The 17,270-nt window shown below is 50.9% G+C and overlaps 6 protein-coding genes across 6 annotated transcripts; 5 read left to right on the top strand and 1 right to left on the bottom strand.

Annotated features, from left to right (window-relative positions):
- Nucleotides 1-796: 796 nt before the first annotated feature.
- On the top strand, nucleotides 797-1,480 carry HO173_005174 (uncharacterized protein; the record flags this gene model as incomplete). The annotated part of the gene is made up of 1 exon (XM_037307092.1): nucleotides 797-1,480. The coding sequence occupies one exon, from the start codon at nucleotides 797-799 to the stop codon at nucleotides 1,478-1,480; it is 684 nt and encodes a 227-aa protein (XP_037166216.1).
- A 3,052-nt stretch (nucleotides 1,481-4,532) lies between these two features.
- HO173_005173 (uncharacterized protein) lies at nucleotides 4,533-5,063 on the top strand (the record flags this gene model as incomplete). Its single annotated transcript, XM_037307091.1, has 1 exon — nucleotides 4,533-5,063. One exon carries the CDS (start codon nucleotides 4,533-4,535, stop codon nucleotides 5,061-5,063), a length of 531 nt encoding a protein of 176 aa, XP_037166215.1.
- A 4,335-nt stretch (nucleotides 5,064-9,398) lies between these two features.
- Nucleotides 9,399-10,642, bottom strand: HO173_005172 (uncharacterized protein; the record flags this gene model as incomplete). Its single annotated transcript, XM_037307090.1, has 3 exons — nucleotides 9,399-9,952; nucleotides 10,007-10,521; nucleotides 10,575-10,642. The coding sequence occupies 3 exons, from the start codon at nucleotides 10,640-10,642 to the stop codon at nucleotides 9,399-9,401; spliced, it is 1,137 nt and encodes a 378-aa protein (XP_037166214.1).
- A 719-nt stretch (nucleotides 10,643-11,361) lies between these two features.
- HO173_005171 (uncharacterized protein) lies at nucleotides 11,362-13,455 on the top strand (the record flags this gene model as incomplete). The annotated part of the gene is made up of 3 exons (XM_037307089.1): nucleotides 11,362-11,501; nucleotides 12,466-12,899; nucleotides 12,995-13,455. The coding sequence occupies 3 exons, from the start codon at nucleotides 11,362-11,364 to the stop codon at nucleotides 13,453-13,455; spliced, it is 1,035 nt and encodes a 344-aa protein (XP_037166213.1).
- Nucleotides 13,456-13,523: 68 nt separating this feature from the next.
- HO173_005170 (uncharacterized protein) lies at nucleotides 13,524-13,994 on the top strand (the record flags this gene model as incomplete). Its single annotated transcript, XM_037307088.1, has 1 exon — nucleotides 13,524-13,994. One exon carries the CDS (start codon nucleotides 13,524-13,526, stop codon nucleotides 13,992-13,994), a length of 471 nt encoding a protein of 156 aa, XP_037166212.1.
- Nucleotides 13,995-14,993: 999 nt separating this feature from the next.
- HO173_005169 (uncharacterized protein) lies at nucleotides 14,994-17,253 on the top strand (the record flags this gene model as incomplete). The annotated part of the gene is made up of 2 exons (XM_037307087.1): nucleotides 14,994-15,975; nucleotides 16,022-17,253. The coding sequence occupies 2 exons, from the start codon at nucleotides 14,994-14,996 to the stop codon at nucleotides 17,251-17,253; spliced, it is 2,214 nt and encodes a 737-aa protein (XP_037166211.1).
- Nucleotides 17,254-17,270: the final 17 nt, after the last annotated feature.

The following is a 17,270-nucleotide window of genomic DNA, read 5'->3' as shown; positions in this document are numbered from 1 at the left end:
TATCGAGCGGACCTCTGTCGAGTAGAAGCCCTGGAAGGGCTCCCAGAAAATGCCAACGAAAAACGCGGTCTGTCGACTTGAACATGATATGATAGATGATAATTTGTGTTGGATCGTGAGAGAGTGTTGACATGAGCTTGGGCGCGGCAAATTTGCCGCTACCCTTTCTCAATCGGAAAGACCACAACAGAAATTCCGAGCTCGCGATCGGAACACGTTATCATCAAAAGGTGTTTGTGGACAGACGATCTAACATCAGTCTATTACCCAGAGATTGACGACATATAGACGGCTCCGACAATAAGAGCCGACCCGGATGTAAGTGTAAGTGAATACTCACAGCGCTTTCAACTTCTGATCTTGAATTGAAAAGCCTTCGTGCCCCCCGAACAGCATTTGCTGCTAGAGCAACATATGCTTACGAATCTCAGAACACCATCACAATGACCCAAAGTGTCGAGCAACGCTTCCTCTGTGACACTTGCCACCTCCGCCACCGCCGAGATCAGATCTGTTTTCCATTATGCTCGCGATGCCAAGGAAGACACCATACACATGCTGCTTGCAACGGTCCTAGGGTATTGATATGGTCACTGCAGCAACTGCGGTATCGATCGGTTCAGGCTATGCCACCACTGGTGCCGCCATCAGGTTATGGGAACGCTTATCTACCAGCACAGCATCAAATCTATCAGCAGGGCTTTACTTCCTATGGCGCTGCACCTTATGACGCTGTACCTTATAGCGCCCCCCATACGGTGCTGCCCCTTACGGCGTCTACTCCTACGCGTATCCAATGCAGCCTCCACCGCATCAGAACCATTACCAATACAATTATTATCCGGTGCAGCCTCCTCCTTACCAGCACCCCCCGCCTCTCTCCGCACCACTTCCACCTCCTCAAAATGCCTACGCATTCCAGTACCCACCTCCTCCACAACAGCCCTTCTCGTACCTCGCCGGGCCTCCGCCACCTCACCACTCCCACGCCTTCCAGGCGCCACCTCTACTGACTCAGCCGGCATACAATATTCATCCTCAGCCAGGGCAGTGGGTTTCGCCATACGGAACGCAGCCCAGTCTCGTTCAGGCTGACAGGCTTAGAGATCGTGTTACGCGTGGCCGTGGCAAGAATAGAAAGAGGAAGAGGGGAACGGTGGAAGAAGAGGATGAGGAGCTTAATGCGATCGTACAAGAGGAGCCTGCGAGGATGAGGATAGAAGTTGGCGTCAAAAATGAGCATGAAGATGATGAGAACGGTTCCAAGATGCCTGTAGTCAAAACGGAGCCAGCACCTAGCCCCGTTGGTGATGGTTCTACGTCTCCAAGGATTGGGAAGTTGAGCAAGGGGCAGAGGAAACGTGCTCGGCTGTTTAAGAAGAAGACCGAAGCCGCTGTTCCACAGAGCAACAATGCGAACGTCCGCCCCGAGCCAAGAGTGAAGACGGAAGATGGGGGGAAATGGAGAGGCCGGAGGTGACAAAGACGAAGAGAGATGAGGAGATCAACGAAGGAGGCATCAAACAAGAGGATGCCGAGGCGGAAGAGGAATGAGGGGCGTGAGGGGTCCGGGGTCAGTCTAGGGCTTCTACGAGGGTTAGAAAAATTCAAGCGATTGAGAAGATCTTGATGCCGGAAGCCAATAGACTTGATTTTGCCTACCACTAGGTAGCCAATAAATACTTCCCATCACATTGCGCTATCATCTCCCTCCTTTACACTCCTCTCGTACTTTTTCCAAAACCTTCACTAAACAAGCTTACCCAGCTTTCACTCATCACCCTCTGCCGTTCTACGAGCTCTCAACCCCAGCACTATCGAGATATCGATAATACACAGTCACGTCTTTTAGCACTCAGCATGTCAACGTATTCGAGTAGTAGTGCAGCCCAAACAGCCACTCTCCAACCTCTCCACCAAGCCCTCCGATGTCTTCTACACTCCAGAACCCCTTGGATCAGGGAGTTATATACCGCTTCCTAGACCTACCAAAACTGATGACTGACCAGCCGTATCGTTCCATTCCACCGGCTTATCCTACTGTGCGTAAGAGTCAAGGCCACTCCCATATCCATGTATAACGGTGTTTCGACTCGCAGCTCAGCCTTTTCAAATAAGCAGTCCCTGTTCATTCGCTGCGTGGCTGCGAGGCGGGGAAGCATTACTTGTATAAGCGGCAGAACTGTCCTCAATTACTCCGATGCCTAATACAAATAAAACATATAATCCCTTCCCCCCTCGTCCTTTCCGGATTGTGAGATAGGTAGACTACATGTGACGGTGCGGTAAAAGGTGAACGCAACTCAGTGCTTTCCAAATATCAATATACGGGAAATGTTTCAGTCTTTTCTCCCCTTTATCCCTGCCACCCTTGTGCCTCGAGCTGACAACGCACCGATACGACGGCAGTAGCGAAAGCATTCTCTATCGTGTTTCGAATATTAGGGTTTCGTTATGGAGTGGAGACTTAGTGATATCTTTTTCTAAAGCGATGGACGAAGTATAAGATTTTTATCAGACGGGGTTTTTAAAAGAGTCTTACGACGCTGCTGGTTCTGTTAGGCTGCTGTCATGCGATAAGCACTGAAGACTAATACGATAGTTCAAGAGAGCACACAGTTTCCATCGAGCGAGTACTTTCGTTTGAGATCCAATGCCCTGACAGACCGCGCTCGATTGATCAGTTGCGAATCGCCCGTCAGAGACTTTTCAATCTTCGCCGAGAAGGTCTCGACTCTAGACGCGAGAATTTTCGGACCTGCTTAGCAGAGTTCCTTGCATGTAGTGGAGTGTTGAACTCACTAGATGCTGAGAAAGAGTAATACTCCATCATCGTAGGGAAGAGAAGTTATCGAAACTCGAATCAGTCAATGTACCGAGACCAAGAATGTCAGAAACTCGCTCTCTTAAAGTTTACTTACAAAGATTATAATCCATCGTATCAACGCTTGAAGGAGTCAAGCTCAACCAACATAGCCAACTAGTCCTATCGCTCACTGAAGATTCTGACGCATCTGCCTGTCGTGGCAAGCCGCTTGACTCCCGAGGCGAAGTGCACGACGGAGGAAAGGAGATTGGCCATTTTGACTTGTCGAAGAACACACGCGGGCCAGAAATACTCTTTCTAAGCCTCTACGAGCCATTACCATTCATTGACATCTTCAAGCCAGGATCCACCTTTCTGGGCCTCTCCGAGCCCATCGATCTGGCGCGTATCCCCTCAGATATGGGCTCTGGAAGGGTGGCACGGGCATCGATGTCCGGCATGTCATGGAGTGCTTAGGCAAGGCCAACATCTGTCTTGGGCCGGCACCCCGAGCTACATACGCAGAATCATATCCCAAAGGGCACTTCACAAACCTCCTGGAGGTGTTCCAGAAGTAGTCGACAGACAAAATGTCGTTCTGGGTGCAAATGTCACATACATTTCATGATTATCGCAAGCATCTTCGATCTTTGATTCCAAACTGATTCATTACAGGCGCTTTGTTGTTGTGCTAGCAGACTATCTGGCTTTGGCAGAGAGTAGACTTGGAATTTTATGTCGATTCCGTGCAAGCCTAGTCCATGAAATTCTTATCTGCAGTCCTTCAAACAATCGTTGATACAGCCCCGCCAGTCATGCTCAGCGAATGTCAGATATGCGACCAATCTTAGCAGATTCAGCAATGGAGGGCCAGCAGTCACCAGGACCTTGGACATCAACGCTGGAGATGCAAATTTTGTTCTGCGGGATTGTTTTTGCAATGTGCTCACAGCTGGCGAAAAGGACTACGTAGGTCGTGGCGGTCGTAAAGCAGAAGGTACGATTGTACGCAAAGACACAGTGTCTCCAGCAAAAATGCTCTGTCTCTTGTGGATATTTTGGGGGAAGAGTCATTGTTTTCCACCTCCTGCCATCGCCATTTACACATCTCCCAGGCCAAAAGGCCTCCTTTCACCGCCCTCTCCATCACCCACACGCCTCCCACACCGAAAGACATTAAAAGATGTGCCTTCCATACCTTGCCGGCGACATCCTAGGGCATCAAAGGTCGAGAAACAGCCACTTACTCTCAGAGGGTGGTGATAAGCGCTGGTGATGTATATACTCTATTATTGTAACGAGAAGAATTCGCGCGTTTGAGCTTTGTTTGGTATGGAAGGATAATGTAGGTATCGTGGTATCTAATAAAAATAGCAAAATGATAGCCCATTCCTTGGCGATCTTTTCTCCAATAGGTTAGGCGAATGCACGTGCCATCATGACAAAGATCTATTCGTACACAATAATATCCTTGGCACTGCCTCAATTTTTGAACCACAGCTACCTCAAGAATCATGACCATCTCCGCCACTCACACACCAAACCTATCATCCCACCCGTCACAGCCTCTTCATACCGTCTGATCTGCTCCGCACTGAATTACTTCAAAGATGCTTCAGCCGCAGCGACGCAGCCATATTGAGAATAAATACCTGCTCCGCTCCCCTTCCTGAATCCTTACCCCAGACATTAGATTTCGCATCATACCACCCACCCCAGTATCATCATGTCCGACTACACCCAACCCCCCAACACCAATGCTGCCCGCCACGGCGAAGACAGCAAAATCAACCCGCCTTCATCTCACCAGGCCCTCCCCAACCACCGTGCCCAAGCGCTCCAATCCGCATCGCCCGACCTCCGCGCCTGGGCCGAAGCAAAACAAATGCACAACCCCGGCCAAGACGGGTCCTTCGCCACGGGCCAGATATCCATGGGCACCGGCGCCGTGTCCGGGGGTCCCGTGTTTCTGCCTCGCCGGGATGACACACCGTTGCCGCCCGATGAGCTGTTGGGCTTGAAAGGAACCGCGTTCCATGTGGGAAGTGACGCGGAGAAAGCGAAGAAGGAGCAGAAGGAGAGGGAGAAGACGGAGCGTAGGGGGATCTTTGGTCAACATGGGAAGGAGGAGGGGGAGCATGCTGGGGGTGATGGGAAGAGGGGGAGTTTGGCGGGGTTGTTCCATCATCATCAGCATGAAAAGGATGCCGGGGGGAAAGAGGCTGGGAAGGGTGCAGATAGCGACACCGTTCGGTAGATCTCCGTGGTTTCTGCTGGTGTCGAGCGGACGAATCACACGGGTACTTTTCTGCGGTATAGAATATACCGGGCATTCACTCTATCTGCAAACAATTATTTCAAGCAGTCTAAGTAACGCGCTCTAAAACCCGCATGATAGCAGACGGGCGTATACACCGGTAACAACCAGTCAGACACCCTAAGACCCATCCACGATGCAACTACTCTCTTCACTCCAACTCTTCTCTCTCTCACCCTTTTCTAGACACCAACGTCCGATCTCCTAATCAAACTTTCCGGTACGAAGGTTCCCCACGATAAAGCGAACACCTTGAAAGTCCTGCTATAAGGTACATCAAACTCCGCGTCGGATTAATCAATACGGCTTTCAAGCAAAAGTGGGCTGCAGGTCATTTCTAGCCCACTTTGAAGGCCTCCCTTGTACATGAATTCAATGCCCGAGTCTCATCTCGATGAAAACAATATCGGTACTTTGAACCCTTGTCTTCTCTCAGTTCTACTCGCAAACCACCGCCTACAACCGGTGTCCAGGGATGCCACGGCAGTACAAGATCATCAAAGCAGCATGGAACCATTACTCTCTTTTGCTATAGGAATGTGCCTAATCAAGGAGTCTTTCTCAAATGGTAGATCCTACCACGAAACCAACCGGGGACTGCTGGACAGGCGTCTTGGAAAGTGTCGTTCGGCGTTTAAAATATAGCAGGTTGGTAGACAGGTGTTCAAGCTCGAGGTTCTTCCACCTCCTATCGTGGCACCAATCAACCATAATGGGCCAACGGCACTCCATCCCCCACTCCAAGGACTCCAACCCAAACCCCTCGTTCACCAGGAAAGGGGACGATGCATCTACACCACGCCTCCCTGGCTACAGTCAACTCTCACTACCACCTGAATACTCTCCTCGCCTCTCTCCCCAAAATCTCCCCATCGATCTCGTTCCTGAAAGTAGCACGATATCTCGACCCTGTTAGCAGGCTTTGTCTACGTTACACCAATCTCAAGTCGTCCATAGGCCTCCCATTCCATATAGATTTAAAGCTTGGCAAACTATCCAGGGAACCCACGCGGCTCCTGAGTCAGGTTCCGGACACAAGACCACGCCTGAACGAAAGCAGAAGGGCCCCTCGGTACGACCTCAAGCGCGAAGATGGACCGCAGCTGCCGAGACACTTCCTCCCAGACGGTTTCTTCGGCATTGGGAAAAGCCGTTCGCGGCGCCCGTCTCGACCTCCACAAAAATATCCCTGCCTCATCTATCGAGCTTGAAAAAAGCCAGACGGCGAACGCAGCTGTCTGGGTCAGACGGGGGAAAAAGTGTGGCAAGTCCCCATCGCTCGCTTACCTACGAGCACATCGCTCTCCCATAACGCGCCCAACACGGACCGGGAGGGCTTCTCCTGCGCCTCCATCCACGTCATCATACAATCCCATCATCCTCTCGAGTCTGCTTCTTTATAGCGCGCCTCTTCGTTCTTCGAATCAGCCCCCACAAAGAAAGGTGAACTGGTCGTAGCGCCATCAGCTCTCGGTCGCGCATTCGCACGTCCACAGCTCGCGCTCTCAGACATCTTTCCGACCGGCACGTCTCACTCCGATGACCCGATTGGGAGAGAACCGCACCGTTGTCCGCGATGCCGTGGATAGTTCCGATTTCGAATGCGGGCGCACTGATAGGAAGGGTCACGCACGGCTGCTGAGATTGGCTGTGTGGAGGTATTTGAGTGGGTCAAAGGGGGTGGGGGGGGGGGGGGGTGACGGATCCGAAGTGGTTTGGCGCAGTTGAAGCAGAAGAATGTGACGGTAGAGGAGAGCAGGGTGAAGAGGATATTCGATGATGAACCTTTAGCGCGGTGGGAGTGGAGGTATGGATGTGATGGACGCGGCTTGGAGAGGGGCGCTGGGACAGTGTGGGCGGATTACGCACGTGGGGGATATGAAGGATCATGAGGGTATAATGGCTGTCTTGGAAAGAGGTTGTCTGAAAGACCAAGAGGATTTCTATCGATCTGAGTTGAAATCATCTCATTATAGTAACGCTATAGCTTGCGATCTAAGTTCGGACGTCGGGTTATCTATACTGTAACCTGCAACATCAATCCGGACTTCAGACGCGTCTCCCGCGCCAGCGTGACGGGATGCGCTCTGTTTTTTCTTCGCCTGCAAAGGTAGACTTGATTGAGGCTACGTTCTGCTGAATCGTTCGGCAGTGTCAAACAGCACATGGCGCTTTTCCAGCTGACTCGGTAGAACTTTCCGCTTGACGTTCCCTTCGGTTGTGCACATTCTTCCATCTTCAACTTCGTTATCGATCTTTCGTTTGAATAACACCCACACATAAAGACACTAAATTCATTTCCTTGTATGCGAGAGGATGTGCAAGTTTCGTAGCCTAAGTGGCGACCTAGGTAGATAACCGCATAATCCTATAGCCTCACTTTGGCCAGATCAAGAACCGTGTTCCAAGCTCATGACGGTGCTACTGCCGGTCGTCAGCTCCGGGCGATCTGAATCTACTGCTTAATCCTGAGATCTCAACAAGAGCGACCCCATGCCGCCTTGACAACCTCACGGATTGACAGAAAAGCCTGCACACGCAAAACCCGTAAATCTACTACAACTCGCCAACGAAAGATCTCATTCAGAATCCCTCGCTCCGTGAGATAGGAAAACAAGCAGAAGGGGTGACTTTTACCGCAACTGTTGAAACTTGAGAATGGGTATTGATAGAACTATTCCAAATGATAAGGTGGGAGGATCGCTTCGTGTGAGGCTCTTCTGTTACCCGCGAGGACAGCGTAGATTGGAAGCAGAACCTTTGAATCCAGCCTTGCGAAAATGGCCATGGACACGCGGTCTTAGTCAAATCCCTCAACAAATGCCTTGCAGACCATTTCGGAATTGTGAACAGAAGCTCCTGTCTTTGGAACTAGCCCGAAGAGACCGATGACCAGCAGCGAGCGGACCTTTCTGCCGGACCTGGCCACCGAATGGTCCAAAACGCAATCCTCACGTCTCGATGCTTCTTATGATCGAAGCTCGCTTTTTCGACAAGAGATTCCTTCCCTTCCGTTGTTGGCAACATGAATCGTTGACCTTGACAGCGCTTTCCTCAGATGAATGTGTGGTTCAAAAGCCATACTTTACATTTCAACCAATCAACAACGATGACGGCAACAGGATGGTCGACGAGCCATCCCCAGAAGAGATCCCACTCGACAAGTGAGATGGAAGTTCGAGGATCCAAGGTTTCCCGAACTCCTGGGACGTAGTTCACGGTTCCGTGGCGTTGTCCTTGCTCCCCAGTCAGATAGCATTTTCGATCGGGTTGAATCGGTAAAACCGAACGTCAAGGGGCTTTGAACTTGGCACTTTCGATCCATCTCGTACTTCTTCCAATGATTTTTCTAAGTATAATCGAACAAATGGGATCGCCTTGCCCTCGCCCACATCGGCGGTGGCATTCGGGGTAACGAAGTGCATTCGACATTAATCCAGGACAGGAAGGAGAAGCAAATGCCAGGCATAGTTTTTCCTCTGTGGCTTTGTCTTAGCTTAGTCAATCAGAGCTAGATTCTAGCCTTCTCGCTGTCCCTGTTTCTTTCACCTCCACTTGACCGCTTCCCATGGAAGAAGCACCCAATGTGGAATATGTACGGAGCAGAGTGAGACACGCTTTTTCCGGCTATGGAAAGGATCGCTGGTTTCCTCTCGAGCTTATGACACGTCGTTTGCGTTGTTCGTAGCGTAGAGCATACAGCACAGATCACAGGTTTGCTCTAGGACTCCCGCAGCCCGAACAGCCCTCCGGGGCTTGGTTGAGAGCTCATGGTGCCACCTCCTAAGGTCCGAGTCTCGTATGGACGACGTATCTAAGCGGAGTATAGTAGGCTAATAGCTTAGGCTTTTAGACCGTTCCAATGCCGTCCTTCTCTGCTCCGAGCGCTGGTGAAAGACACCAATCAGATGGCTCTTTCCCTAGGCTATCAATCCGTTATGTCACAGTGCAAGGACGAATATGTATTTTAGGGGCTTTGCCACCAAAATTAGTAACACTTCGGTAAGAGTATGTAGCAGAAGTCATGCATATAGGGAATTCAAAATTTCTAAGTCCCACTGAGGCAAGCTTGCCGGTGCACTGTGGGAATTAGAAATCCTAAGGTTTTCGCCCGCAAAATTTTCCCTATATGCATAACTTCTGCTACATGCTCTTACCTTCTATTTAAAGCTTGTTGTATGCTGTCGCTCTTGCCCGCCAAAATTGCTTCTTCGAATGGTATCAGACCCTTCGACCTAGGGGTCTGGCGAATTGATTCCCAGTCAATTTTCGAGATCAAACCTCACCTGAGCTTACCAACGCGGAATTTCTTGGTTCATTAGCGGCCTCCAGATCGCGTTTCTTGGTCATAGCTCCATTTCCATCTGTGTATCCTTGGGGACCCACGCCTATCCCCCAAGCTTTCGACACGCTTCTAGGCCCCCAACTCCAGCCAGCGCCTCGTCTGATAGGCAAATGATACATCCTGAAGCCAATGTAAGAGATGACAGTGCCCATCAACGAGCCGAAAATGATGTCAAATCCATGATGCCTGAAATCCGAAAAACGCGTTGATGCAACATAAGCGGGGATCGAGATACAGATGAGTGGTAGGATTAAAAGATAAGTCGGAGGAGCCGCCGCTTGCTTGCGCAGAGGTACTGATCTGCTCTTGGTGGATGCGGGAGCATCATTTTTGAAGTTGTCGGAGTCACCGTCGATTAGGCCTTGATCATATCTTTTGGCATCTTGCGTTGAAGATTCGAAGGTGTATGGGAGTAAATATGGAATGGTGACGGAGAATTTGGAGCAGAGGAAGAGAGTCAGGTAGAACATGCCAGCCCAGGAGACTAGACAGAGCACTGTTAGCCAGCCTAGGGACAAAAGGCAGAGTACGGACTTACAAGAAGAATGGCCGCTAGGAAAGCTTGCGAATCCATCATTCAGCTTCGAAGCATTGGGCTGTCGGCAAGCCGTAGAAGAGACCAAGAGGTTCCATAGTGGTAGCTGGCTCCCTTCGCCACCTAGAGCGTATTGCTGCACAGTCGCAGGATCTAGATTACATCTTGATAGCAGGTCTGGCCTTGGTCTGCCAATTACGTTTTTAAGCCCTTCCGTGAAAAAGAACGTCGTGGCTAGAGCAAGCGCAAGTCCCATCCAAGCAGTATTCCACTCCCATAGTTTCATCCTCCACATGAGTGACTTTGGTGTTCCCCGTGACACGCCAGGTCCTGGCGTGAACACCAGCGTCACAAAAGCCGTGACGAGAGCGGGTATGACCAATGCGATGGTGACAAGGAGGCCTGTTGATATCTTTTCATGCTCGACGTATGGGAAGGATATGTCAGGGTCGACTGGGGAGAAGGGTCTGTGGTTCGGTGTTACCTTCCAGAAGCCTGCACCAACTGCTGCAATGCCACTGTAAAGGCTCGTCAGTAAGAAGCCGAGCGTTGAATTCCAGGAGAAACAAACATGATGACGATCCAGTCGACCACGTATGAAAGCGCCAGTCGCTTCGGTGTATGAGTGAGTGATGCCATAGCTGCGTTTTAGAGTCGACAGAGACGGTGGGTATTGGTGAAAGTCCTAGGGACTAAATACAGGAGGGAAGCATCACTGGCAAGACAAAGACTATCTTACAACAATGACGAATGCTATTTTTAATGGAGCACGCGACGATTTTGCCGCCGTCGCGCCAAGCCGGCGCCGCTTTAGCCTCGCACGACCTGCGGCCGAGGGTCGCCGAGGGGGTCGCTCGATCCCGGGTGATTGCGCCCCTCGACGTCCATGAGCTTCTACCTGGTCGTGGTAGTTTCTCTTATCAGAGCGACCCGACAGACAGTCAGAGAATAAATTCGCACGCCTCGGGTGCGCGTGGTAGGTGGGTACCGAAGTCTAGACGCCGCCTCTGTACAAATATTCGAGCATTGTCGTAAAAGTTCCGTACGAAGTTTCATTGGGATGCACCAGCTCACCATCTTATGCTATATAAGGAATGGCTTGAATGATTTAGGTAAGTGATACATGTACACCCACTTTTGATACATTGACACAATTCGTATGTCTTGGTCTTCTCAAACGTGGGTGCAGTATGACTTGGTGCAATGTCCAAGGGGTTTCGCCATTCCAAGCGTTCATCGGGCGCTGGTCGCGGGTCCAAGTTGACTCAAAAGGATATTTTCGTCTCTATTATGAGCGATGGAGTCATGAAGAAGTCAGCGTAGCCCCTGAGTTTGAAAGAATACGACCGCGAATCGGCATGACAATGCTCATACTCAAGCATACGAAGGCAGATACAAAAACCTTGGCCCGCCGGGACAGTGTGCATTTTCAAGGAGACAGTCTACTGAGTCTGGCCTTGAGAAGGGCGGATGAAGGGATCATCAAACAAGTTCTCGAGTATGATAGCGACATTGACAGAAGAAAGCCAACATTCAATATGGAACCCGTCCGCTGAATACGCCTCTCGAGTGGCTATGCTCTGGATTGATAGGGGACATAGACCTAAAGAGGACCCTGCTTGCACTCCTCTTCAACTGGGAGTTGTAACCGAGTAGGGCCCCAGGAAAACTTCAACCGCAAAATTGAAACTCTATCCAGCGAAGATTTGTTCGATACAAAAACATGCCGTTCATCACCATTAATGTGACAACTTAGCCTCGGAGAAGACAATGAAGTTCTCTCGGAGCCAGATCAAGGCTGTCATCTCCCTGGTGCCGATAGGTCTGAGTTCCGAGCTGCGAGTAGGGCCCTCTAAAACAATCAAGATCCAAGGAAACTGCCTGTATCAGTCCTCGATATTTCTGCCAGTTCCAGAAACAACATCTTGGTCAACATGTTTACCGTCTGTCCTCGAAACATATCAGATATTCTCTGCCATTTCGACTTAGCAACCCTTGCCATCCACTTCTTGCTGCGGACAATACTCTATTCAAGCAGTACCAGAACGCCTGCCAAGAGGCCCCGGACTGGAGTCTCATTCGGGGTCACGTGCGACCTAGCTCGTTCTGGTGAAGCGGCTTGGCACACAGATTCTCGAAGAGCAGAATAGAGTAGGATACTACGGAAACTACCATGCTTTTCAAAGTACATACTTACACAACCATTCAGGCTTCACATCTCGACGCACTGAGGGTTCTAGAACGGCTCCCGACTCCTGAGAGGAACCTCCATTACACACAGCAAGTCCTATAGCCCACGACGATTCGACACTCTTCCGTATCTTTGAGGTCCTTGACAAACTAAAACTGCAAGGCTTGAACTTGGACACGATGTCACGGAACCCTCCTTCAAAAGACAAGCTGGAATGGTCACAGTTTTCAGTCAACGAGCCACTGACTTCTGAAATGAAAACCAAAATTAGATCGGAGCTTACGAGATCTTATCACTCTTTCAGGAAAAGTGTATACGGCCTGGAAACCAAAACCCACTGGGCATCCAACCTTGGCCCAGATACCGGCATGTTCATTCACAACAATCCAATAACGCCACTTGATGATTGGACGCTGCAGAAGTTCTGCAACAAACCAGCAGCATTGTACTGGGCGCGTTCGGCTCAAATCAATGAACGCTGTCCACGCTTAACATTCGCTTGTATCTACAAGCAATGGTTCCGTTCCCACAACCACGATCCGAACATCGAATTCGGTCAATTCTTTGCAAATCCCATCCGGATTTCCTCCACCGGTCCCGAAACAATAGCCGGTACCCTCGAAGCCCACAAGTGTCTCTGCAATCAGGCAGCCTCACTTTTGAATATCATCCGACGAGGGGAGGCTGGCGAAGTTCGTTTGGGTAGTTGGCCAGACCCTCGAAATTGCAGACTGCTTCCTCTTTATCGAGCGATACTTGTTGTCCTCGATAATTTTGATCCACCTAATGTGACCAACCAGCACGAACGCATAAAGTTAGAGAGCCGGTTCAACGGCAGACCGTGATTATGGTTTTGACTGGTGACGACAATGGTCTCAGCGCGCCAATAATTTTCGATACCATCAGGTCGCAGTCACTCCCACTTGCAAAAGCTGACATCGCCGACGACGTAGATAATATCCGTGTCTCTTTAAAAACAGCCGTACATTTCATTGCGGATTTACAGTGGCAAGAAGAAGAAGCTTTCCCGGATTTGCGACGGATTGCGACTGATCGATCCATTGGCCCAACAACCGATAACATATCGTTCGGCCTGATCAGTGCAGATGAATGGGTTGATGAGATTGTGCACAAATCAGAAGAGGAGGGCGACAACATTGTTATTGAAATGAAGTCTGCGGCGTGGAAAATGAAAGCGAAGCAACAAGGGGATAGCGTTCTTCAGCGAGAGTTCGATAATTTCTCTCCGATGTGGGAGTAGCTTGGCTTGGGAACTCTTGGAGGAAGGAATGATGCTGGTGGGTGGATGAGGGTTCGGAATCGTCAAATATGTCGTCTCGAATCCCCTCCTTCTACCGCATCTGGTTCACAGTCGTCGATCCCTTCTTATCCATCATCGGCGTCTACGGTAACCTCTTCGCGCCCACCTCCATCCTGAATTCCTACTCCTCCTCCTACGTCTCCCCGCCCACCACGGAAACAATCCCACTCCTCGATACAACGGCCGGCTTCCTCGCAGGCCTAGCCTTCCTGCAGGTTGCCCTATTGCGCGCAAAACCTACGGATCTAACGGTCTGGGGCGCGCTACAGGGTAGTACGGTGCTGGTGGATATTGCTATGTGTGGGTGGATTTACGAGGGTGTTGTGTGTCGAGGGAGGACGGATTGGAGAGACTGGAAGGTTGAGGAGTGGACGAGTTTGGGGAATACGGCGGGGGTCGCGCTTATTAGGACGGCGTTCTTGTTAGACGTTGGGATGGGGGGAGAGGAGAGGGGGGACGGGAAGGGGAAGAGGATTTGAGAGGGTACACGCGTAGGCTCCTAGGATATACGTGTTAGGTAGAGACGAGTGTGGGATGGTGTTAGATAAATAACAGATAAGAGCTTCATGCATAAACAAAAAACCCATTAATACTTTACCTCGTCTTATAAGGCGAGGGTAAGACAGGCTCGAAGAAGCTATATAGAGTATTCAGATCCCTGTTATCGTAACCGTTCCTGCGAGCGAGGGCTAAGGCCCGCTCTCTTTCATACCCGCGGTGGTAGCCTTATTCGGACTTCGGGTCACCCAAATTAGGCTGTACGAGAGACGGCGCTTTTGGATATCTTACATCTGGGGGTAAGTAAGTGGAAGAGTGAGGGTGAGAATAAATGTTCATCAAGTCGAATGTCGCAGCTAGCTCACTCGCTAAAGCGGCCACGCCCGGGCGAATTCCGACTTCCGCCCGCCAAGCCACCCGACTACTAGATTAACCTCCAGGGGAACTCTAAGAAGTGTCAGAATGTTCAACTGAAAACCTCCCTCTCAATAGCAGACTGCACTTCACACCGTGAATACCTGGCATTCAAGGGCTGTTGAAGCGTTGATACAGGGCGATGAGTTTCGGTGGACCTGGTGGAGGACAGAAAAGCGCCAAACCTATCCCGCCGGAGCGTGGGAGTTTCCCCTCTCGACCATGACGGAGAGTGCAAGCCTATCATAGCAGACTACCTCCGATGCTTGCGCAGAGTCAAGGGGACGAATGACCAAGAATGTCGAATGATGGCAAAGGAGTACCTCAAATGTCGTATGGAGAACAATCTAATGGCGCCTGATGAAATGAAGAATCTTGGTTTTGCAGAGGACGACAAGACGGAACCTATACCAAATCACGCTGGTGGAGCCACGGCACATAAGGTTAGGGATGATGGGAAGAAGATATCTTGATCGTTGAGACCCCTGTAACGTCTACGTATCATTCTCCCTCGACACTACACTACAGGTGGAGCATTCGGCGTCTACAGATACTCCGTTAGCGAGATGGCATCCTATCCTCTACCTCCCAACCCTTGCCTCGTGGCGATACTCTTGCTAGTGAAAACCACATCCGAGCCACGCATCATCTTTCATTACCCACCAAAACCGGGTGAAGACAATACGCATTTCACAGACATGTTTAAAGAGAGCCCTGCGGACGACGATTCATCCAGCTCATCAAGCGATGACGAAAGCCAAGACTCTTCAACAGAGATCCCCAAACCTATTGAGCCAAAGGGGGAGAATGGCACGGGGAAAAGTACTCCCGAAGTGGATGAATATGGCTCTGCGTCACCAGAGAAGAGCGATGGGTTGAAAGGGGTTAAGGCGAAGCTACAATGGAACGATCTATTCGGCTACCAGTCTAGTGTTCTGTCCAAGGTGCTACTACCTGCTGTGAGCTGTCACAAGAAGAGGTTCGAAGTTGGCCTGAACGACAAGGTATTTCTGGGCCGCCCGGTTTTTGCGAGGCCGGAGGGTACCTGGAAGAAACCAAGGAAACCGAGAAGGTCGTCTAGCAAAAGTGATGTGACTGCAGAGAAAGTCAAGGATGTCCGGGAGCAGGGCAAGGGCACCAAAGTAGAGACGTTTGATTATGCGAACAAGGACAGTGGGACATCAGGCGTCGACACTCACTTGGAGAGCCAGTCGGACTCCCATCGAGATGAAGACACACTGAAGAAGGAAGATGCGATCGAGGACGGAGAGCCTGTTGTACAGACACCAGACACGAAGAGTAATAGAACTAGCAAGTCAGATATGCTCCCATTAATCAAGGAAAAACAGAAGCCTCTGGCAATGTTTCACGTCGTCTTCGTGCTCCGGCCGCCACCGCTTGAATATCACCTACGGGTGAAAGAGATGTACGACAATGTCACCAAGAAACTTTCTAAGGCTTTGAAGTGGGAGCAAACTCGTTCAGGTTATGTGGCGAGGGAAACAGCTGTGATCACATCATTGACAAAGCATATGGACAAATCAAACAGTAAGACGCGTTCAGCAACAGTCTTGACTATCGCTCATATGTACAGGCGAAAAGCAAAACCTGGCAACTTTGTATCACGACATAATCTCGCGGTCTAGTCTCGCGAAAGCCATATCAACCCTCTACAACAGCATCACCGCTTCTCAAATCGCCCATATCAGTTTGAGTCCAGCCTTGTCTCTATCTCTCCAGATCCCGTTCCCCACCTCCATCTCAATCCTCCCAACCGCACTCGCGCCCCAGCTGCCCGGCCTCTGGCTGACGACCGCCAATTCCATGCCAACGGACGACGACGTCCAGGGTAACGGGCCCCAACTAGGGGCACATTTCACCCTTTTGTTGCTATCAGACCTTCATTCAATCATGGCAGATATCAATGCCACCGCATCGCCCATCACTGGACCTTTGACCCATTACCTCCGGGTCACCACATCCAACGAATCCTTCCTGCAAATCTCCCAATCCTCAGGAATCCCCCTCACCGAGATCCAATTCCTCGCCTCCCACCTCATATACTGGCGGCGTGCCCGAGCAATCCCACCACTCCACCAACGCGACGTCTACATAGTATCACCGAATGCCGACATGCGGAATTTGGCAACCGCATCTCAGAACTTTGCCAAGCTCTTTCCTGCGCTTCCACCACTACCCAAGATTCTCTACATGCTCTCGCACACGCCGAGACCATACTCAGCTCTCATCCCCAGCAAAGACCACAAGCCAACCTACATGGATATCTTGGCCTGGCTGATGCGTGGAGGCTGGGTGACTCAGCTCCGAACATTTGCATGGGTGCGAGTACCAGCCGATATTAAGGAAGCTGTGGCCAAGGAGACAGTGATGAACGCATCACGCAAGAAGAAATTCTCAGAAACCGAGAGCACCGACGAGACCGACACCGACACCTCCAGCGCCAGCAGCACAAACCTAAGCGTGCCCCCTCCCCACACATCCTCTGCTTCCCCCTCCCCCACCTCAAGCACCCACACCACCCTCCCCATTCCCCAACCCACAACGCCCCACACCCCCTCCCTAATCCCAAACCCGCGTCTCGCATCCGCCCTCCCCTCTCGCTACCTCTCCGCCCTATCAGCGTACGTTCTAAACACTCAAGGCGTCGACGCGCAATCGGCCTGGGATATATGCGTCAATTATTTCGACGGACATCATGCCATTGAGACCATTCCGGTCCGAGAGGGGTGGAAACGGAAGAGGGTTGCGGAGCTGATGGGGGCATGGGAGGGGATGGGATTGGTGGTCAGGGGGAAGCATTGGTAGGGTTTGCGAATGAGAAG

This window comes from Letharia columbiana (assembly GCF_014066305.1).
Source record: "Letharia columbiana isolate WasteWater2 chromosome Unknown Sc0000013_s0, whole genome shotgun sequence".
NCBI classification, from domain to species: Eukaryota; Fungi; Ascomycota; class Lecanoromycetes; order Lecanorales; family Parmeliaceae; genus Letharia; species Letharia columbiana.
The sequence above is the reverse complement of the archived record's forward strand: the minus strand, read 5'-3'. Positions and strand labels throughout refer to the sequence as shown.